Source organism: Ischnura elegans, chromosome 6 (assembly GCF_921293095.1).
Source record: "Ischnura elegans chromosome 6, ioIscEleg1.1, whole genome shotgun sequence".
In the NCBI taxonomy this organism is placed as follows: Eukaryota; Metazoa; Arthropoda; class Insecta; order Odonata; family Coenagrionidae; genus Ischnura; species Ischnura elegans.
In genome coordinates this window covers 71,385,269-71,405,022 of record NC_060251.1, presented here as the reverse complement: position 1 = coordinate 71,405,022, position 19,754 = coordinate 71,385,269, and the positions used below count along the sequence as shown (strand labels likewise).

Here is a 19,754-nt window from a genome sequence, read left to right as displayed (position 1 = left end):
TGATCGTATATTTAAAATTTTCAGATTTTCGCCATTTGCTGTTCATTCACCGTTTACATGAAAGTTTACACATTACCGCCACAGTTGTTTAACATTCCCTTTCTCTTCAGTACTGGCTCTATCCAAACAGTTTGTCTCCTCCAAATTTCGCCAAAAAGATTCCTCTACTTGTCCATCATGTTTAGAACTTCATCGTTCCACTTCCTCTCATCCACTTCTCACCTTCTCCACTCTCCTCCATTTTCACGTCTCAACGCCTACAGTACATATTCCTCATTCACAGCGTCCTCATTTCCGCAACATAATCCGGTGCACTCCAACAATATGCTTAACACAAGACTCTTCACCAACGTTTTATAGCAATCATTTATAAAAATCCTCTCACTAGCTCTTTCCTGTTCATGAAATGCCTCCTTTAGTTAAGGTTATCTCCTACTGATATCCCATTTGTTACTTGAAAATGACAAACTATTTTCCTACTTTCTGATGCCAAAAGATTAAGGCAAATAGCCAACGCACATTTCAGCTAAAAAATTTATTTTATGACTAGAGCTACCATAAAAATATATTTCCATTCGTTAACCCTTACATGATAATAAAGCACTTTCAAATTGCACAAAACCACTTATTTTCCCCCTATTAAGCCCCCAAGCATTTGGTAATTCATGGCATATTTGACAATTTTGAGTATTTACCTACGTTTTAGAGATAAAGAAATAGGAAAAATTACTTTAAGGCACAATGGCTTGACTGCTCTCTGAACAACCATCTCATGGCATCACATTTTGATTTTTTCTGGACTTACCTGGCATCAGTGCCAAATGTATTGAAATTACTGAACACCTATGTAAAAGATCCCTGGTCCGGGGGAAGAGGGGGCCGGATTGTGGCCTTACCCGGGCCAGGTAAAATAAATAACAAGTCAAGTCAAGGAATGATGTCTACGTTTGTTATTAGTTGCAGCCATAAAAAATTCGGTAGGTATCTATTTTGCTAAACTGTTGACTAGATGCTGTGTTTTATTTTCATCTTTAATCCAGATTCGCAGTTTGTCACCACTCCTAGTGGTTCTCGCATATCTTGATTGGGTGCTGTCCACTCCCCAGCAAAAGGTCTACGGTCCACCAGTGCTCCCTCTCTTTTCCGGAAATATCCTCTCCAGCAAAGCCGCAGTTAACGCTAGGAGCATCTTCGCAGGAGTACAGCCGATGTCCCCCGTTGTACCCGTCGAACTATTCCGACGCCAGTTCCCAAGTCCTCTGCCATCACCCTCGGGGTTCAACCTTCCGCTGGTTCCTCCTCTGAAACCGATGCAGACATCTTTTTTTGGAAGGAGCAGGCCCCACACACGACCGCCTCCTCCGCCTCCACCACCACCTTTACAACGACCCAGCAGACCAGGGGTGCCTTCGTTGGCCTTCAACTTCTTTAGTTCCCCGGCACCCTCACCATCATATGGGCCTCCAAGTCGACCTCTAAAACCACCAAGCTTCATGCCGCTGGTGCAAGGTGGAATTTTGAGTCAGGGGACCGGGTTCGGCCATCCAGGTCTCCCTTTTCATTCTTCTCACCTTGTATCGCCGGCACCAACTGCGTTCCAGGCCAAAATAGATCCATCACGGAAGCCGTCGTAGAAGTTGCTCGCCCAAATCAGTTCGCCAGCCGGGCTTCACTTGTTGAATATTGTCTTGAGCAGTGGCGTATTGGAGGATGAGGGGTAGATCCCCCCTCAAAGCCTCAAAGAAATAAAAAAAATATTTAAAACTATAGTCTAGTTTTGGCATATAATAACTGCATCTGCTTAAGGCTGAATATTGAGTACCAAAATGATATAAAATGGATTTCCACTCATTTCATTTTTGAAAAAATTTCCCAGAATCCCCGTTGACTGGGGGAATCCCCACCCCAGCCCCTTCATCCCCCCAAAGCACATTCGTCTTTACGCCACTGGTCTTGAGGCAGAAAAATAATTGGTAACCTTAAGTTTTATGATAATAATTATGGGTAATCAAGGCCAAATTTTCCTGTGGCTGATAGGAATTCAGCCTCGGGCGTCAAGATCAATAGGAGCCTACATTCAAATGGTAAGCAAAATTAAAATTATACTATTCTTAAAATAGTGAACGGTAAAACACTGAACCGAAGACTAGGAGAAACTCTACGAATACGATTTATAACATAAAAACGTGTTGGTTAAGACCAACGCGATTGGCTCATTTTGGTCTGTTCGTTTTTAGGTATATACTAGATTTCACTAAAGTATAGATTGTTGGCTTACTGATTGCGATGGCATTACTATAGTTAGAAGCAATGAAAACATGTTTAATGTAACATTTTGATATGAATCATAGTGATGATACATTTAATTATCCCTCATGTAATTTAAAAACTAAAAAATGAGAGATGAAAGGGTCTCATGAGCTTGGAATAGGCAAGGGCCTCTTTTAATGTAAATCCGGCCCTGTTGGTAATTATCTGTTGTAGTAGAATTATTAAAGAAAAAATACCGGACCAGTTACGGCCAACCATACTGAAGTATTCACATATACATTATTATAGGTTATTATGGCATACAACCGAGAAAATGAAATATTATATCTACACATCAAGAAGCGGTGTAAATGTACAATATCGGGTATGCAGACAAACTTGATTAGCCTCAGCCGATTATCATTATTCATTAATGAAATACACAGATTATTTCATAATTTGTAGCATAATTACTATTTGTTTTGCCAATAAAGTATGATTTGAGCTGTACTTCTTCTCCATACCCACATCTCGAACGTGTCCAGTTGCACATTTTGTTGTATATTTTCTCGCCGTCATTCCTAAGTGGCTATGTTTCCTCACCGTGAAGTGCTATAATCTAGATCAGGCCCTTCACTAGCCTTTTCTTTAAACTATTGCATTAAGCTATCCTCATAAGATACTTCCTGAGCTTAATCAATGAGATTGTAAAATAAAATTATTCTGAAATTTTCTGCAGTACTTATTTTCATTGATCCGTCAGCGCCTAAAAACAACGGCCAAAAGCCATAATACGAAAACCTAAAGAAATTTCCAAGTGCATGCAAGATTTTCGAGAAAGGAAGAAATAACTAACTAAGTGGTTGGATTTCGTTTCCAGCTGTCTAGAGATAAGATGACGAGGACAAAAAACAGAAGTCCCTATTTTTAGCACGCCCTAGACTGACGGGTGTTGACATTCAGGCTGCCCCGGAGCGAATAATATCTTTTAACTAATATCGCTTTCACGACGTGTGTCGTAAACACATGCAAGAATGAGACTGGTGGAATAAATCAGTTTCATACCTCAATGGTTTTGAGCACTAAACAACAGTAATTTCTTCCATTTGAGCGGAAACATGAACTCAAATCTCCCCAAAATAGAAACTACATCAATGTTGACTAACTGAGCAAGACCTGAACCTATTTTATAGTTTATATTTTATATTAATTACTGATTTATTAATAGTAGGCAACAGTTCAGATATGATAAATATGTGATTAATGTTAATATAGTTATATCGAATACTTATTTTAATTTATTTTTTAATAATTTTTAATAATTAATTTTTGTGAAATTTGTAGTCATTTTTGTGCAAAATTTTATAATTGTAAGCTTATCCATTTGTGTAAAAATCTGGAACCTGCTGATAAGCAATTGCTTAGCAGGACCAAGTGATTGCAAGTTCTTTTTTTCCTTATAATTATTCCAATGAGTGTTTATATTCTTATGAGATTTCTTTATACATTTTCTATGTATGAACATTGAAATAATTTATTGAAAAATTTATGGTACTATTTCCATGGAAAGATTTATGTGATATATTTTCTGTAATAAATTATTTTCTAAAAAAAAATAAAAAAAAATAAAAATTGTGAGTAAAATGAGAGTTGCATATTTTGTAGGGATATGCGAGTAGTACTTTTTGATCTCTGGTCGAGTATCGAGTCGAGTATCGAGTCTGCTCACGAGTATCGAGTTGAGTCGAGTCAAGTATGCATATTTCTGAACCAGGCAATACAGCAATACATGCATCAATATATTACCATTTTTTCGAAAGATAATGACGAAAGTTGATGGTAATTGTGTCAGAATTAGGAGTGAAACGAAAAAAAATGCGTCTTAACAGTTGCATGATCAAAATTGAAATTAATTAACCTCTATTAATATGCCGTCAATTTAAATAATATATGTATCCAAACTTTACGGAAGAGCCCCGAGAAAATGCATTTGCACAATTGTAATAAATACTATTTACGCAAATGAATCGGGTATAATTTCATCCTTTCAAGTACCCATGCAGAAAAACCAACTGTTTTACAAGTTCAGGCAGCAGGTTATGATTCCCCAAGTTACAGTATCACTGCCAGCAGAAAATTTTCTTTCGCTACATGCTTGTGTCGCTGGACATTAGAACGACTTTAAGGACGATATTATCGCATGAGTTTCATGATAGCGCCCCCTGCCGGTAGATTTCTGAACCTACTGTCGTCGACAACTCTGTAACCGAAACTACTTGACTCGACATTCGTAATACTATTCGAATCATTCGAGTCGAGTTTCAACTACTCGATTCGACTCGAATTTTCGAGTATTCGCACATTCCTAATATTTTGGTATGAAACGAATTCCTGAGTAACTGTAAATGCTAGAATGAAATACACTTCGTAAATATACTGGTAATTTCCTAAAGTATAGAATGATTAAAAAATGATCGTAATTAACCGTACCTATTTGGTAATAATTTGCCATTATGGAACACAAGTCATTATGCATTCCAACCATAACAATTTCTGAAGAGAACAATCTGAATCAAAAGATATAGAACACTTCTGATGCCAGTAGAGAAAAAACCCCAGTTTACCGTTGAATTCAACTCATAAGTAAAAAGTTTTTTTTTAGAAAAATCCATCATATCCCTTTCCTTCTATCAAAAAATCATTTTTATTTTCCTTCCTCTCCCTCGTTTACCTAACATTCTACCCAGTGGTGTCATGGTGCCGGAACGCCGTTGGTTGGTTAGAAAAGTCGGAATAACATTTTATCAATTTTGGTGCCTCAAAATATCTAGTACATATATTCTTACCCAAGACAAAAATTTTGCAATAAAATGTTAATCATCATCATCATCACTGGCAAACAATCCTGGGATTGGTTTGACGCAGCTCTCCACTCAATGTCAGTTCTCCTATCACCTAATCTTTTCACACCTACGTATTTCTTCTCTTTCAAATCCTTCTTTACCTGTTCCATATATTTTGTTCGAGGTTTTCCTTTTCCATTCTTGCCTTCCACTTGTCCCTCGACGATTGTCTTAATCAGGGTTAATAACAACTTATAATTAATAAACACACGGAGTAATCATCACTTGTAAAATAAAGTTACAGAAAATGCGTTCCGGCAATGCTAATTTTGCCATGACGTCACTAATTCCATCCTCCAACGCTGTTTTCAACATAGCCTCCCCACTCAGTACTCGTTCCGTCCAAATATTTTGTCTACTCTGTCTTTCAACAAGAAACTGTCTCTCCGCACTTCGTTACACAGTGTCTCAGCACTCTACTATCTCTATCCGTTCAATTCCTTGTAACTAACACCACTTTCACGACGTATGCCGTAAACAGATGCAAGATAATCATCACCGAGGTAGATTTTTTTTGCATAGTTGACAAGTAGAACTGCGTTGGGGCCCTGTGACTTATACTCATTTGAGAAATACCTCCTTCCTGCGGAAATCAACATACGCTGTAGGCTACTTCGATGCATCACACTCGAATGCAATAAGTTTACTTTAGTTTTCTTTATTTAATCCTCTCCTCTGATGTTAGAATAGCTTGACTTGGATTAGGTGAAATAGGATTTGCATGTTTAGTTAATTTTGATATAACTCTGATATCTTCCCATACTAGCTATGTGAATGTATTTCTTGGCATGTTATAACTCGTGCATAAATCACTTATTACACTAACTTTTCATTTTCTATTATTTACCAGTAGTTTTATTCGCATGTTAGCATTTTCTTGTTTATAGCATTCTCCTAGCTCATGGTTTGACCACGTTACATCTTGTGTGCTTGGCCTATGTCCGGCAAGAGAGCGCGTTTCTGATTTAGGCTTGGATGAGTGCTGCATGCCTGGTGTTGAATCACCCCGTGCCAATCACCCTGGTGGTCGTTTACACGGTTCTTCATACATGTAGTCGGTACATTTATCAATAAATACTCTACACAGGATTCTCCACTCCCATTGTTCCATTAATGACCACCATTCGCAATAAATAGAGGCGTTCCAGTCGGTACAATACAGGTAAACATACGTATTAGCCCGTAAGAGATGCACTACGCGTTGAATGTAATCGTTTATTGCTCAAAATTTAGCTCATTTAATTAATACTAAGCTTAATTTCACATCTAATAATTAAAAAGATGCAGGTAAACATTTATGATTGAAATGTAGTCAAATCAAAAATACGAAATAGCCCTTATAACGTACTCATAAATGTGGTCCAGTGGTTAAGGTACTGGGATACCATTCTGAAAATCCATGATCGATACCATTTTTGGTATATCTTTCGTCCCAAAGTGCCTTGTGAGCGAGTGCTCTAAAATTAATATTTTCTTTATCCAGGTTGCGCTGCTTTTTGCCTCTCAAACGTTTGAGCTCTTTGTTGTTCATAGGGCTAAAAGTCGTTTTGCTCTTTAGGTATAAAAAATAAAATAGAAAAAACTCACGGTTACTAAGGCTGAAGGCAATATTACATTGAAATTGTAAATTGAGCTTTTTTGTTTAAGTCATTGAAATACTCATCTCATTTTTTAAACAGGACACATGGAATAAAAGGAATATTTTGGCATAAAATTAATTAACAGATAGAAATCGCTGAAAATAAATTATAATCCCTGTTAGCTGGAATCATCTTTTAACGACCGATTTCAATTAGCTTAGTTTTTCCTTCTCTCTATTTGCTATATTAAATGTGAACGGATTATTTTCACGGAAGAAATAGTAACACATAAATTATATTATCCTTACAAATTCCTTTACTTTATAGTGCCTCCGTAATAAATCGTTAGCATAGCCATTATTCAGTTACTAAAGGCTTGATTTTAAATGCTCAGTGAAAGAAAAACAAACAGCCATCTTCTTTGTCATCTATTAAAGTGCTGAATACTAGTTCCGACCCACTCTCTGTACAATGAAAGATGAGAAAAGGAAACATCCAAAGACTAAAAAAGTTCAAAATTATATCAATCCAATCATTATAATCATCGTTTTACTTACCATTTATCTATGATATCCATGTAAAAAGTAAAAAAAACTGGAAAATTTTCCACAGAAAAATCTTAATAACATGACTTTCGGCCCATACTACCGTTACCAAAGCAGAGATATGGGGGCATTAGCAGGTAATATCACGATCAAATAAGTTTACGAATTTAAGTATACCGGGACTAGCCACGGTGATGACTTTTACGGGAGTCACCCGCAATGCACAATTGTTTATTGCATAAACTTATTTATGCAACACACAAATAAGTTTATGCAATATTTTTTTGTGGAAAAATTGCCTGTTTTTAATACCAAGCACAAAAATATCTTTACCCTACGGGAGCACGCCAAGAAAAGTCTTGTTATGTCGTAATCCTCCTCGCAATCGAGTTTTAAAGATGTCGCTGGGTTTTTCGCGCTCTCCTGTTTTCCACTTCGCCTTCTCCTCGCGAGAATAACACTACCGTATCCGGCTGTGACATTTCCTCTCCTCCTGTTTTCCATTGATGTGGAATATTGCCCGGAGACATGAAGAATGCGGGCGAGAATTTTGGCCGGACGAAAATAGAAAGTCCAAAATTCTTGACCACCCCGCCTCCATGTTTTCACTTTCCACTGTTTACCTCTCACGAAAGCTGGCCAGTGCACTAAGAAACATTTCGAGATTTACGGACCTCCTTTTGTGATTTTTCCCATGCCTTGAAAGATACTTACTGAACGGCTTGGTAATCAGCTATACCCACAGATTAAAAAAAAGGTACATAGAATGAGTCATGAGAGATGATCTGACTGACAGAAGGACAATATGCACCATGGACACGGAGTCGGAACGCCTTAGTCAACGATCGATGTTACCACTAATACTGTGCACGATCAGGGGCTGATTCAGCATCAAATTTGGGGGGGAAGGAAATGACTGGGGAGCACTGAATTCCCTATGGCAGAGAAGGGCGTTCTCCTGTGTAAAATTTATAAAAAAGTACTAATTTTTTAAAAAGAATTTTGGGACAAAAATTTTATTTTTATACCTATCAACATGAAATAGCACCATTTTAGACATTTAAGAAGTTTAAATATGGAGAAGAAATAGAACCAACTCGAAGTTTAAAATATATTTATCAATTTGGGGGGTTATTCCCCCTAAATCAGCCATTATGTTCGATGCGTTTTCTGTTACCATTTTTTGCGAAAAAAATGTGAAATACATGAAGTCACTCGCACGGTGATTCAAACCGAAGGTTGGTTTGAATCGGTGAGGTCATATCTCACCCCAGACTAAGCCAGTGGGTTATGCATTTCAAACATTCAGGGTAGGGAGGCCTGCTACTACCCCGTACTCCAAGCATTTTTTCAGCAAATATCTGAAGATTTGAACCCTGGGCATTTCGATCGGTAGTTTTACGCTCGTGTGCATCACACTTTCTCAAGTGCTTTTAATCTCCACAGGTGCATCATACTTCCCATATAATTGAGTGCGAATATTGAAATTAATGTTTTTTGTGCTAACAATATAACTAACAGGGCCAGATAACTTTTCGCATCTCATCCCGTGGCTACAGCGTTAATGGTAGCGTAATAATGACACTTGAATGATGGCTCATAGTAAATGGAACTGGAATTCATCCACACGGAAAGAAATCCTAATTTAGAACACGTGTTTTCCATTTAATTTTTGGTGATTCTCTCACAAATCGTCAGCATAGGCATTATTCAGTTGCAAAAGACACGAGGTGCAATGCTCAATAAAATAAAGTCTTTCACCCCCTTTACCATCTACTAAAGTGCTGAAAATAAACCTCGATTTCTACGAAATTTGTAAATTTCCACGGAAATTGCATTTATCTTGACAGTGGTAATGAGACTCTAGGGCGGACTCGCGCGGTTACCCTCCCGGGGCAGGGTCTATGATCTTTTCGCTTTTCACCTCTGCACCACGTAAGGTGGAGGACATAGAAGGAGATAGGAAGGAGGCGCCGCCGCGATAGGAGCCCGAAGACGCCTCCTAGAAGTGGATAGGAGTGGAAGGGTAGGGATAAGGAACTCCGCTCCTCCATAGACGCGGGCGGGTCCTGCGACTAGCGAAACCATGATTTAATAATTCTACAGAAAGGAAAAAATTTCCTATGAGGAAGGAAATTTCTACGATTTTCCGTAGATCATTTATCTTTACGGATAAATGCGAAAAACTACGAGCATCTACGTACTACCCCCCCAGCTGACTCAATAACAATTTGACAGAGGAAGTTAGGACACCAGCCGTAAAAAATGAAAAGGAAAAACTTTAACGAAGTTCTGTTCAGCTTTTATTAAAGTCTTTTATTGTTCCAGGGAAAAATGATTTCCCATACCTATCCGTTCGAGAAAATATCTCTCTTAATTCATCGTTTCTGTTGGACCTATTGTTCAAGCAATCTAAGGCTAGCCTCCGAGTCTCAAGCGGCTTCCAGCCAAATTCTTTTAACCTCTAAGTATGTAATTTCTGTACGCCTGTAGCAGTTTTTGACGAATCGCGCAGCTTTTCTTTGTATTTTATTAAGTTCACGGATTAATCTCTGTGGTGTCGTTAGAGTGTGCTATCAATTATTGCGTTAGAATTTACTTGCATCACGCTTGAGTTATCAGGGTCAAGGATTTTTAAAATTTAATTTATCCAAGGGAAGGGCTCCCGCCCACCCTGCTCCTCATTCAAGACCCTAAAAAACGACCCTTTCTCCCACTACCTTCAATATCCCAACTTCTCGAAACCCTAACCCAGTGGCGTAGCCAGGTGGGGATGCGGGGGTTCTGAACCCCCCGAAATATGAAAACACAATTACTTTCCTTCACATAACAAAATGTTGAAAATAATGAATTCACAAAAGATTTCTTTGACATATGAAGTACTCCGATTATGATAAGGGTTAAAATTCGTTTAAAACCCATTACTTAGTACCCTCTTTTTAAAAATTTTCCCACCTGGTTTTGGACCCCCCGCCGAACGAAATTCCTCGCTACGCCACTGCCCTAACCCCATCCTCTGCCTTCAAGCACCAAGACGTATATGTATAATCTCTCCAAGGGGTTATATGGAAATCAACATATTAAAATAAAGGGCGCGTTGTGATTCTTTTTTTTAAGGTTTCGTCGACCCCGTTCAAGGTAAATTACTTTCTTGCCCGAGGGATAAACGAATTATTATATTTATCTGTTCCACAAAATATTTCTAAAAATAGCATTTTTTTAAACCCGGTACTACTGCGCCGTTTTCCATTTTATATTATTTATTTCGCGGATTAAATTTCTCTGCGCCATTATCGGTCAAAAATATTTCTAGCCTCGCCCTCAAAGCTTTAGTACGTGCCCTGGCTTTGGTTATTGACTTGATGATTGAAATCACTATCAAGCCCTTAGTTAACGGCTGCGGCAGAGTGGAAGCCTGAAACAGCATCTTGAAACGTCATCGAGTTGAACTTTATGATTAATCTCGGATTTGGTTGCAATATACTGGCCCAATACGAGGAGAAATGTGTTTAAATAACATCACAGATCTGCTAATTATCAACTCGGAGCGTAACAACAAATAAAAATCATATGCCCTCAGAAAGAAAAGAAATTTTACAGCAATTTTTTACATCTATTTAATACATGTAATAGACCATTCGGAAAAAAATATCACTTGTAAAACGTTTAAAGTTTTCGATTGGAAAATAAGGAATCCTAAGAGTAGCTGGATTCGCACAAAAATGACGTGTAAAGCGTTTGGAAAGGTAAGGTAGCATAGAATAGCTGCGAGCAGGGGCGCAGCTAAGAATTAAGGCTAGGGGGCTTTTAGGCGCAACTAATACTTATGGGTGTGGGGGTATTGCATACCCACCAGGGTAACCAAGAGTTACGTGGGTCCTCTTCCAGAAAAATTTTAAGAATAATGGTTCGAAACGGCGAGTATTATGGCTTTATGAGTGATATTTTATCAATCCTAACAATATTCTATAAGTAATACTGATCCAAATAAGTTAAATGGATTAAACTTAAAAATTTCTCTGGCTTCTGGGGGATTATTCCCTAAAATCCCCCCTCGATGCGACACTACCTGCGAGGTATATTCTGAAAAGGCATAAGAGGAATGAAAGCGTGACAAAAACGAAGCAAGTTATAGAATGGAAGAGTCTACAGAGCAAAGAGAAGTACAATACATGGGTTATAATGAATAAATAAGAATGTATAGCGTGGAGCGAGCGTTTTTTATGTATTCCTTAACTACCGACGGCAGCACCTTGGCCTTTTATTACAGGGTCTAAACCTAAAAATTTAGCGTATAAGAACATCCATGCCCTGGGTAAGGGCCAGGCAGGACTCGAAACCCGTGACCTCTTATGTGACAGGCAAGGACTTAACCTTAACGGAAATGAAGCCGGAGGCCGGTTTCAAAAAGAACTCAACGTGCTTTCCTCCATCAGCAAAATGACCATACATGCAAAGTGAAACAGATGTACTAAAAATAAAAGTCAAAAAGTTGTCATTCGCCGCAGGATACTTATTGAATGGAACAGGGATGCCGTCTCACAAAAATATTGGGGGGACCAAAACCGAGAATCTTGCCCCGGTAAATACTATAAGTAGTGAGTTTTACGTTTTATAGAAGAGCCATATGATCAACATTAGAACCCTGATAACTCGAATCTCGATATCTGGACACTCCGGGGAAAATCGACAAGCCTGACACATTTTTTCCTCTCACCCATAACGAATTTTTGAGGGGGCTCGGGCCCCCTCAGGCCCCATGGAGTTGGCGCCACTGGAATGGAATCAGTTTTACCTGGAGAGTTGCTGAAATCCTTGTCTCGTAATACATGTATGCGTTCAAAAATAAATATGATAAATGTACGAAGAGTCAATGATACGCACTATTTATTTTAACGGAGATTTACACTATTTAGTTCTATGTATATGTTCCACGATAGGTCTCATTGTATGCTTTATGATGTTTTTGATTTCTTGCGATTTCTCATAAAATAATACTCACATGTAGTCTTTTGATGTAACCTTACTGCATAACCCGAGCATAGTCAATTCACACTGATCTATGCAAATAAATTTAGGTAGTATATACAAAAGCAGCCAACATCCTCTCAAGTCGCACCGCAAAATATATACCTATGTCTTATGTGTATGCTTTTTGATGTTTTTGATTTGGGCTTAACCTTAACGGAAACAAAGCCGGAAAAAAACGTGTTAAAAAGAAAAGTTTAACAGAAAATTAGAGTATAAACGTCAGTGTAATTGATAATGGCTTATTATGAACGAAAATTACGAGCAATATGTAACTATGTACATGATAATGACGTAACGATTGAAATTCGTTGAATAGATAATTAAGTTTGCGGAAATGTGCCATCTTGTTTCCTTGACATCATGTGTATTTCCACTATATCATGTTCGACACAGTTACTTTTAATGCTTAATTTCTAGTTTAAAACCTAAAACAAGTTAACGTCAAAATCAAATCACACAACTTTTCTGCACCTGATACGCCGGGAAAGCTTTAGATCATACAACACCCCTTTACTATCAATCTTCATCATCACTTAAGCTCTCCGATTAATTACGCTAACAGCATTTAAAAAATATATAAGATTATAATTTTTATGATGACGGTAATTTAACATAAAGATTTATCCTAAAACACATTGACGTGAAGATTGGCTGAGGGCTTGCATTTTAATCGAACTACATGCATTTATTCTCTTGAAGACTTGCAGAAGAAAACGTTAAGGTTAAATATGTTTCAATAACGACTACCACAAAATATCATTTTTGGAATAGCAAAAAAAAATTGCAGTTATTAATAATAAAAAGTCTCGACCTAATCTGATACAGAAAATCAGCGAAACGTTAAATAGAAAGTTTTTAAATATTAAAGTTGAGACACATTAAGGAATAAAATTTAATAGATTTAATTGAAATAAAATGTATTAATCAAAGATAGCTTGAAAATGCGTCAGCAATCATGTGTATACAACATTAAAATCAGGGATAAAAAATAAAAAAATTTGGGCTCACGTGTTGGCAAATAAGTGAAAACATTGAATTCCAGGAAAACGTCTCTTCGCAAACCGGTTCAAGCAGATAGTTTAAGTGTATAATTACAGAATTAATTTTAAAAAAGTGTGAGACCTCAACGGACAATCATTTGTTGAAATTAAGTGGAATGAACTGTCCTTAATGACAATATTGGGGCTACTTCTCTCACTTAACAATCCTAGAACAATTGTTCAAAAATGAGTTCAGTCGAAGATTCCCATCATTCAGTAGATAATTGAGAATACAATGGCAACATTGCCGTACTGCAGTCCTCCGTTAACTATTTTCTTAACTAGCTCCATTAGTATAGGCTGATGGACGCAACGGGTTCATTCATGAATTAAATTTACCGTTTATTGTGATTTTTATTATTGTTATCCTTTCCCTTGTGCTACAACCTTGTCGCGGTGGAAAGGCTTGCGTGTTCCTATGATCCCCAGAGGCGGTATTAATTTTAAATTATTTCCGGTAGGGAAAACCATGCCAGATAGGTCGAAGGATAGGAGCCAGACGAAAGGTAGTCCTGTTTATGTCAGAGCCTTAAAAATATTATTCCGTTTTTTGAACCTTTACCTAATTTTCGAGAAAATGAGACGAAAAATCTACGGCCTAAAACCCTTAGATGGATAAATTAATGACGCCACCAACTTCTACCGATCAGGTCGTTGCCTCTAAGCTACATCACCCTTCCCAATATCCTCGAGCGATTTACGCGGTTGCGGGCCATTCCTGCCTTCAATAAGCGATTCTTCGTGAACTAATAAATACATCGAAAATATAATGACGTCAAAATCTCATGAAAAGTTGGTGGCAACCTTTTTATCACTTATAAAGAAATGGTTGAAAATGGGAGAGTTTTTTTTCGCCGTAACGTTTGCTTCCCTTCCAGTTACTGATTCATTTCAATCATCTACGATATTGAAACGTAGTAGCAGTTTACAATAAGTTAGCTAACTTGTAGCGCGGGACTGAATTTTTAGTGTAGCAAGGAGGAAGACGGAAGTTATTTTAAAATCTTAAATCTTAAATTCCGCCGATGTTGATAAATAATTAATAGTGAAAATGAAATATTTCCTGTAGAATATGAAGAAATCGCATAGAATACGAAGATAGCTTCTGACGTTCTTCTTTCTCACATGCTTCTTTATTGCCCAAGTTCTCATCTTACGGTCACCCCGGGGGAACGTCTTCTTCGATTTTTAGGTCTCCCCGAGGAGCGCAGATGCATTGCTAAAAACTTATGACACTTGCTGATAAGTAATGAACTATTACCATCGCTTCTTTTTAACGAAAGGTGAGAAGCTTTTCCGGGGCCGGATCCAGGATTTTTTCTGGGGGGCAAGAAGGGGGTGGGGGGTACAATGGTCTTACAGGCAAACGATTTTCTCATACTTGATGTTAAAAACAAGATATGTACAACAATTACTGCACGAAATATTCTCATTTTAATGTGAATGTTGATAATATGAAATATAATGATTGAGGCTTCGTAATACTAAAAAACGAAACGAACGTAATGATAATCGTATTAACAATTTTGTCTATTTCTTAAGCGCCGGGGGGGGGGGGCACGTGCTCCCGTGCCCATCCCTCCCTAAATCCTGCTATGAGCTTTTCCATACTCTGCCTAAGCTCATTATCTTGACCCAGCATAGCAACTCTTAATTTTGCTGAACATCAGGCGTTAAATTAAAACTTTCCTCGGAAGGAATAAGATCTGGTTGAAGGCAATTGAAACAATTATGAATTCACCCATTCGCCACACTGTAAATAATTATAACACCCAATTTCATTTGGAAATAGCAGATAAATAAATGGCGTAATAGCAGATAGCAAATAGTGTAGAATTCCATCCCGTGATTGGAGATAAAACTTAACCCAAAATGAGATGGAAATGGTTATTCCGTTTGGAGATGAATCTGCTACTTAAAGGAATTTGCTATGCCCATTAATAAACTTAAAAATGTAGTTTTAGTTATTTTTACCATATGGTATTAGGGCCCGTGTTTTGATTACTTATTCAATCTTCCATACAAATGTGGAGGAATATTAAACCCTGAAATCCCACAACATGAAAACATTTTTTTCAGATGAAATTCGAAATTTTTGTTCCTTTTCCATAGAGAGCCAATTCCTCAATACCATCATGATACTTTTTGTTAAATACTAGAACCAAGGACTTGTTTTTTTACTATTACCAGCGGCGGTAATCCTTTCCTGCTAAGGTTTTTTTTATCTCTATATTTTATCTGCTCACCTAATAAGGAATTGATAAATTTAGGCTTTAGGGCTAAAAGTTGTTCTGACTGACAATTACAGGTGGTAAATTCGTATTTCCCAAAAGTACCTAATGAGATTTTGACTCTTTTTTTCAAAATGAATTTTTTATTTGATAAAAAGCATTGTATGTTTAAATAAAAACGATATAATACGTACGTCAAAGGGCTTTTTTTTGTATCAAAAGGAATTTTTCACTAAGGGAAATAATTAAAGATTCCGGCTACTATGAGAAACCATATTATTGATAAAATTAATTTGCCATAAAAAAGCTGATCTTAACCCTTTAAAGACCTAATTAACTTGCAAACTAAATTTATTTATTTTTTGCATACCCTATTTGTTTTACAACTAATTAAGAGATATTATGAAAGAAAACCCGAAAAAAACTTTTTAAATGCGTTTTTTAAAAGCATTTTACCAAATGGGACACGTCAAATATTTTGCTATTGCCTGAAAAATAAGTATGCATTTGACTAAAAAGATAAGTTTAACAATATAGTGTATGCTGATTTTTTTGAATAAATTAGCATTTATTACTGGAGAGCGAGTGTAGGGAAAAATATCGAATAAACCGTATACTCACTACAGAGGTGATGAAAATAACCAATTTTAAAAAGGTATAATTAACGGCCAATGAATGTACACAAGTCGTGTAATTCAGTTTAAAAAATACTTCCATACTTTGTTAAATTAACAAAATCCATAAAAACAATCACAGATACGTAATGTAATTCCCATGAATTTTGATAAATCTGCTCCCAAAGGAGAACATTGGACTGCAAACGGTTATGGCACTTTTATCACAAAACGGCTTAAGTAGTCAGGCTGGAAAGATAACTTATAATTCTTCTCCCAAGAGTGTTTTGCCTTTTCTAAACGGTTAAAAATTTGAGAAAAATACCGCGAGTGTTTTTGACGCGAAGTTGCGGACGGGTGATTCACACTTGCGCAATGCAACACGACGCCGGAAGGGACAGGCACTCACGAGGTGTACACCAACAGGAATTAAAGCTACAGCCGGAGGAATAATTACTCCGGGAGAGGAATTCCCATCTCGAAAGATGATCAACCTAAGTGGAGACAAGCGTGGCATTCAGCCTAGCGGTTCCTACTCCCTAAGTTTCTTCAATTAAGTATAAAAGGTGGAGCAAGCCTGTGGAGGCATCACTCCCATCCGAGCTTTGGAGGATCTCCCAAACCAACTTACCAGAAGCTGTGGGTTAGAGAAAAGAAGTCAATATGAAGGTATGAACCCGTTGAATATACCCCGCACAAACATAATTAGTAACAAAAGTTTAACTAAATATTCAAGGCCGCAAAGATGTGTACTAATTGACGGCGAAAACGAAATTCTGGAGGTAGATTTCAATGAAGTTATAAAAGAAAACAGAAAAATAGTGTCACCTGTCAATACTTAAAAAATTGTGAATACATAAATAAATTCAAATTCATGCGACATTGCGTCAGACCTAAAACCTTATTAAGCTTCTAATCAATTTAAGTATAATAATGTTAAGTATAACTCTAAATGGATAGCAAAGTTATTTGAATGGCTATATCAATAATTTCATTAAAAATTTATCATATACAAAAAATTTAAAATTTAAAACAGTTGTATTATGATAGTAAGCGCGCTTTGCGATTGCAATTAATCACAAACACAATTACCATTTTGGGGAATATTTTGTAGAATAGGGTTGCTCTTAGCATGCACGAAATCTCATTTGAAAGCAAAAAGCATGTATTTAAGTAATACACCGACGGAATAACCTCAAAAAATTTATTAAGAGAAGAAATGAAATCATCTTCAGCCTTAAAAATTTAAAAACTTCTTATTTTGTAACTAAATGCGTAATAGAAGCTCATTGGCCAACAGATATCAAATACACAATTGCCAATTTTTTTTAAATGCCAAATTTGTTTGAGATCCCCTTTTTTTACTTTAAAAATATACCGTACACCTCGACAAATAGGAAATGTTAACATTCTTTTGATAGACATTCATCTTAAAAAAGGTGTGATAAAAGATTGTGTGAAAAAGGCCATCTGAATCCAGCTAAAACAAAGAATTTAAGCGTAAAATTTTCTAATTTTCTATACCTAATATTTTCCATTGATGGCCGTTGGAAAAGTATGCATACTTTACACATTTTGATTGGTAACCAGGGTCAATTCGGGAAAGCTAATAGTTGATGACTACTTAATTTCTCTTTCCCAAAATACGATTTTTTTTTAAATTTCAGGCTTTCTTCGCAGTGTTGGCACTCGCCGCCCTGGCGTCAGCCCAGTACGCACCTCCCGCCACTGAGTACGGGCCCCCAGCTCCACCGCCCCCACCGCCACCCCCACCCCCGCCCCCACCTCCACCGCCACCACCCCCACCTCCTCCTCAGACCTATGGCGTACCCACTAGATCCTTTGCACCAGTTCCGGCACCTACTCCAGTTTTTGCTCCAGCTCCAGCACCAGTTCCATTAGTCCGAGCTCCCGCTCCATTCGTCGCTCCAGCTCCAGTCTCGACTCCAGCCCTAGCTCCTCCAGTTTTCATTCCTAGCCCCGCTCCTGTCTTCGCCCCGGCTCCAGCTCCAGTCCCGGTTCCCGTCAGATCTTTCGCTCCGGTTCCTGCTCCGGCTCCGGTTTTCGCTCCAGCTCCCGTCCCGGCTCCAGCTCCTGTTCCGGTTCCAGTGAGAACTTTCGTCCCTGCTCCAGCTCCTGTCCCGGTTCCAGTGAGGACTTTCGTCCCTGCTCCAGCTCCTGTCCCGGTTCCAGTGAGGACTTTCGTCCCTGCTCCAGCTCCTGCCCCGGTTCCAGTGAGGACTTTCGTCCCTGCTCCAGCTCCTGCCCCGGTTCCAGTTTTCTCTCCCGCTCCTATTCCGGCTCCCGTTCCAGTTCCGGCACCTGCACCGGTTCCGGTTAGGACTTTCGTCCCAGTTTCGGCTCCAGCCCCAGTGCCAGTGCAATCATTTCCCACGAGATCGTTCGTTCCAGCACCAGCCCCCGCTCCAGTTCCAGTTCCCAGAGCACCTGCCTTGCGCTACGGACCACCTGGAATATTCTAAGCGCAGCCGTTGAATGACTTCTGGTAAGAGTAACATTTTTGACTTCCTAAGATCACTTAGGATACATATGTTCCATTGAAAAATTATGCATTCAAAGTAGTTATAAAATGAGAACCTTTTCCGGACAATAAGTGCAGCGAAACAAGCATGAACTTTGCCTCATCTTTTGAATAACGAACTTCAAACATTCTATCGGAATACCGTATGGACCTCGAGAGCTGTCATTAGTTGAAAATATGAATTCGTTAATAAATACAAGCCAATGAAAATGATACTACAAATAAACAATGTGCTTACTCATTCACAGAACTGAATTTAGTCGTAAAGAAAATTCTTGAGGAAAACATTGTATTCTCAAGCTCTTTGGGCCACATAAACCTATGTTCAAGCGCTCACTATCACTTAAAAAGTACATACCATGACACCATCTTTTTCACGATAAAATGTGGACTCGACAGAATTTTTTCATAAGAAAGTGAAAATGTCAGTAAAATGTAAATACGGTAATACTTCTATTTTTCCTTCGTTACAGGTCTAAACAATGAAATAAAAATCATAAAATTACATCACCCTCTACGTGGCTGAGATGGAGTAACATGGCGATGAATCGTCAAACGACATGATGTTACACCGACTGATGGCAGTGCACTGAGAAAAGACTGATTATATTGCAGCAACCATGACATGCGAAGATAATTCCAATTTAGGAATTACAAGAAACGTACTTGAAGTGACTTTTGACTATAATTGCGACCAGTAGGTCGCTGAGTTGCCTGTGATTAAAATAAAGTTATTGCTTACGTTAACTTTTTCCAAAATATCTGTTTTTGATTGAACTAATATCCATGGTCACAGTATTCCACATACCCAACAATCACAAATGATTAATGTTAATTTTCGGGTTAGTAATATACATGTGTCAAAATGAGAGAGAAAATATTTCTGGTATAAAAACAATTTCAAAGTTTGTTTTTTTATAGGCGAATTATATCAATAAATAATTATGGAGATTCTAGCCGAAGACGAAATAAAACCCCAATAAAATACCTTTGCAAAGACAGCCATTATTTGAAGCCA

General features: G+C 37.8%; 1 protein-coding gene across 1 annotated transcript; it reads left to right on the top strand.

The window, feature by feature from the left end:
- The first annotated feature begins 16,857 nt into the window (after positions 1-16,857).
- On the top strand, positions 16,858-19,495 carry LOC124161394 (vegetative cell wall protein gp1-like). Its single transcript, XM_046537711.1, has 3 exons — positions 16,858-16,863; positions 17,862-18,700; positions 19,210-19,495. Exons 1-2 carry the CDS (start codon positions 16,858-16,860, stop codon positions 18,675-18,677), a joined length of 822 nt encoding a protein of 273 aa, XP_046393667.1. The 3' UTR covers positions 18,678-18,700; positions 19,210-19,495.
- Positions 19,496-19,754: the final 259 nt, after the last annotated feature.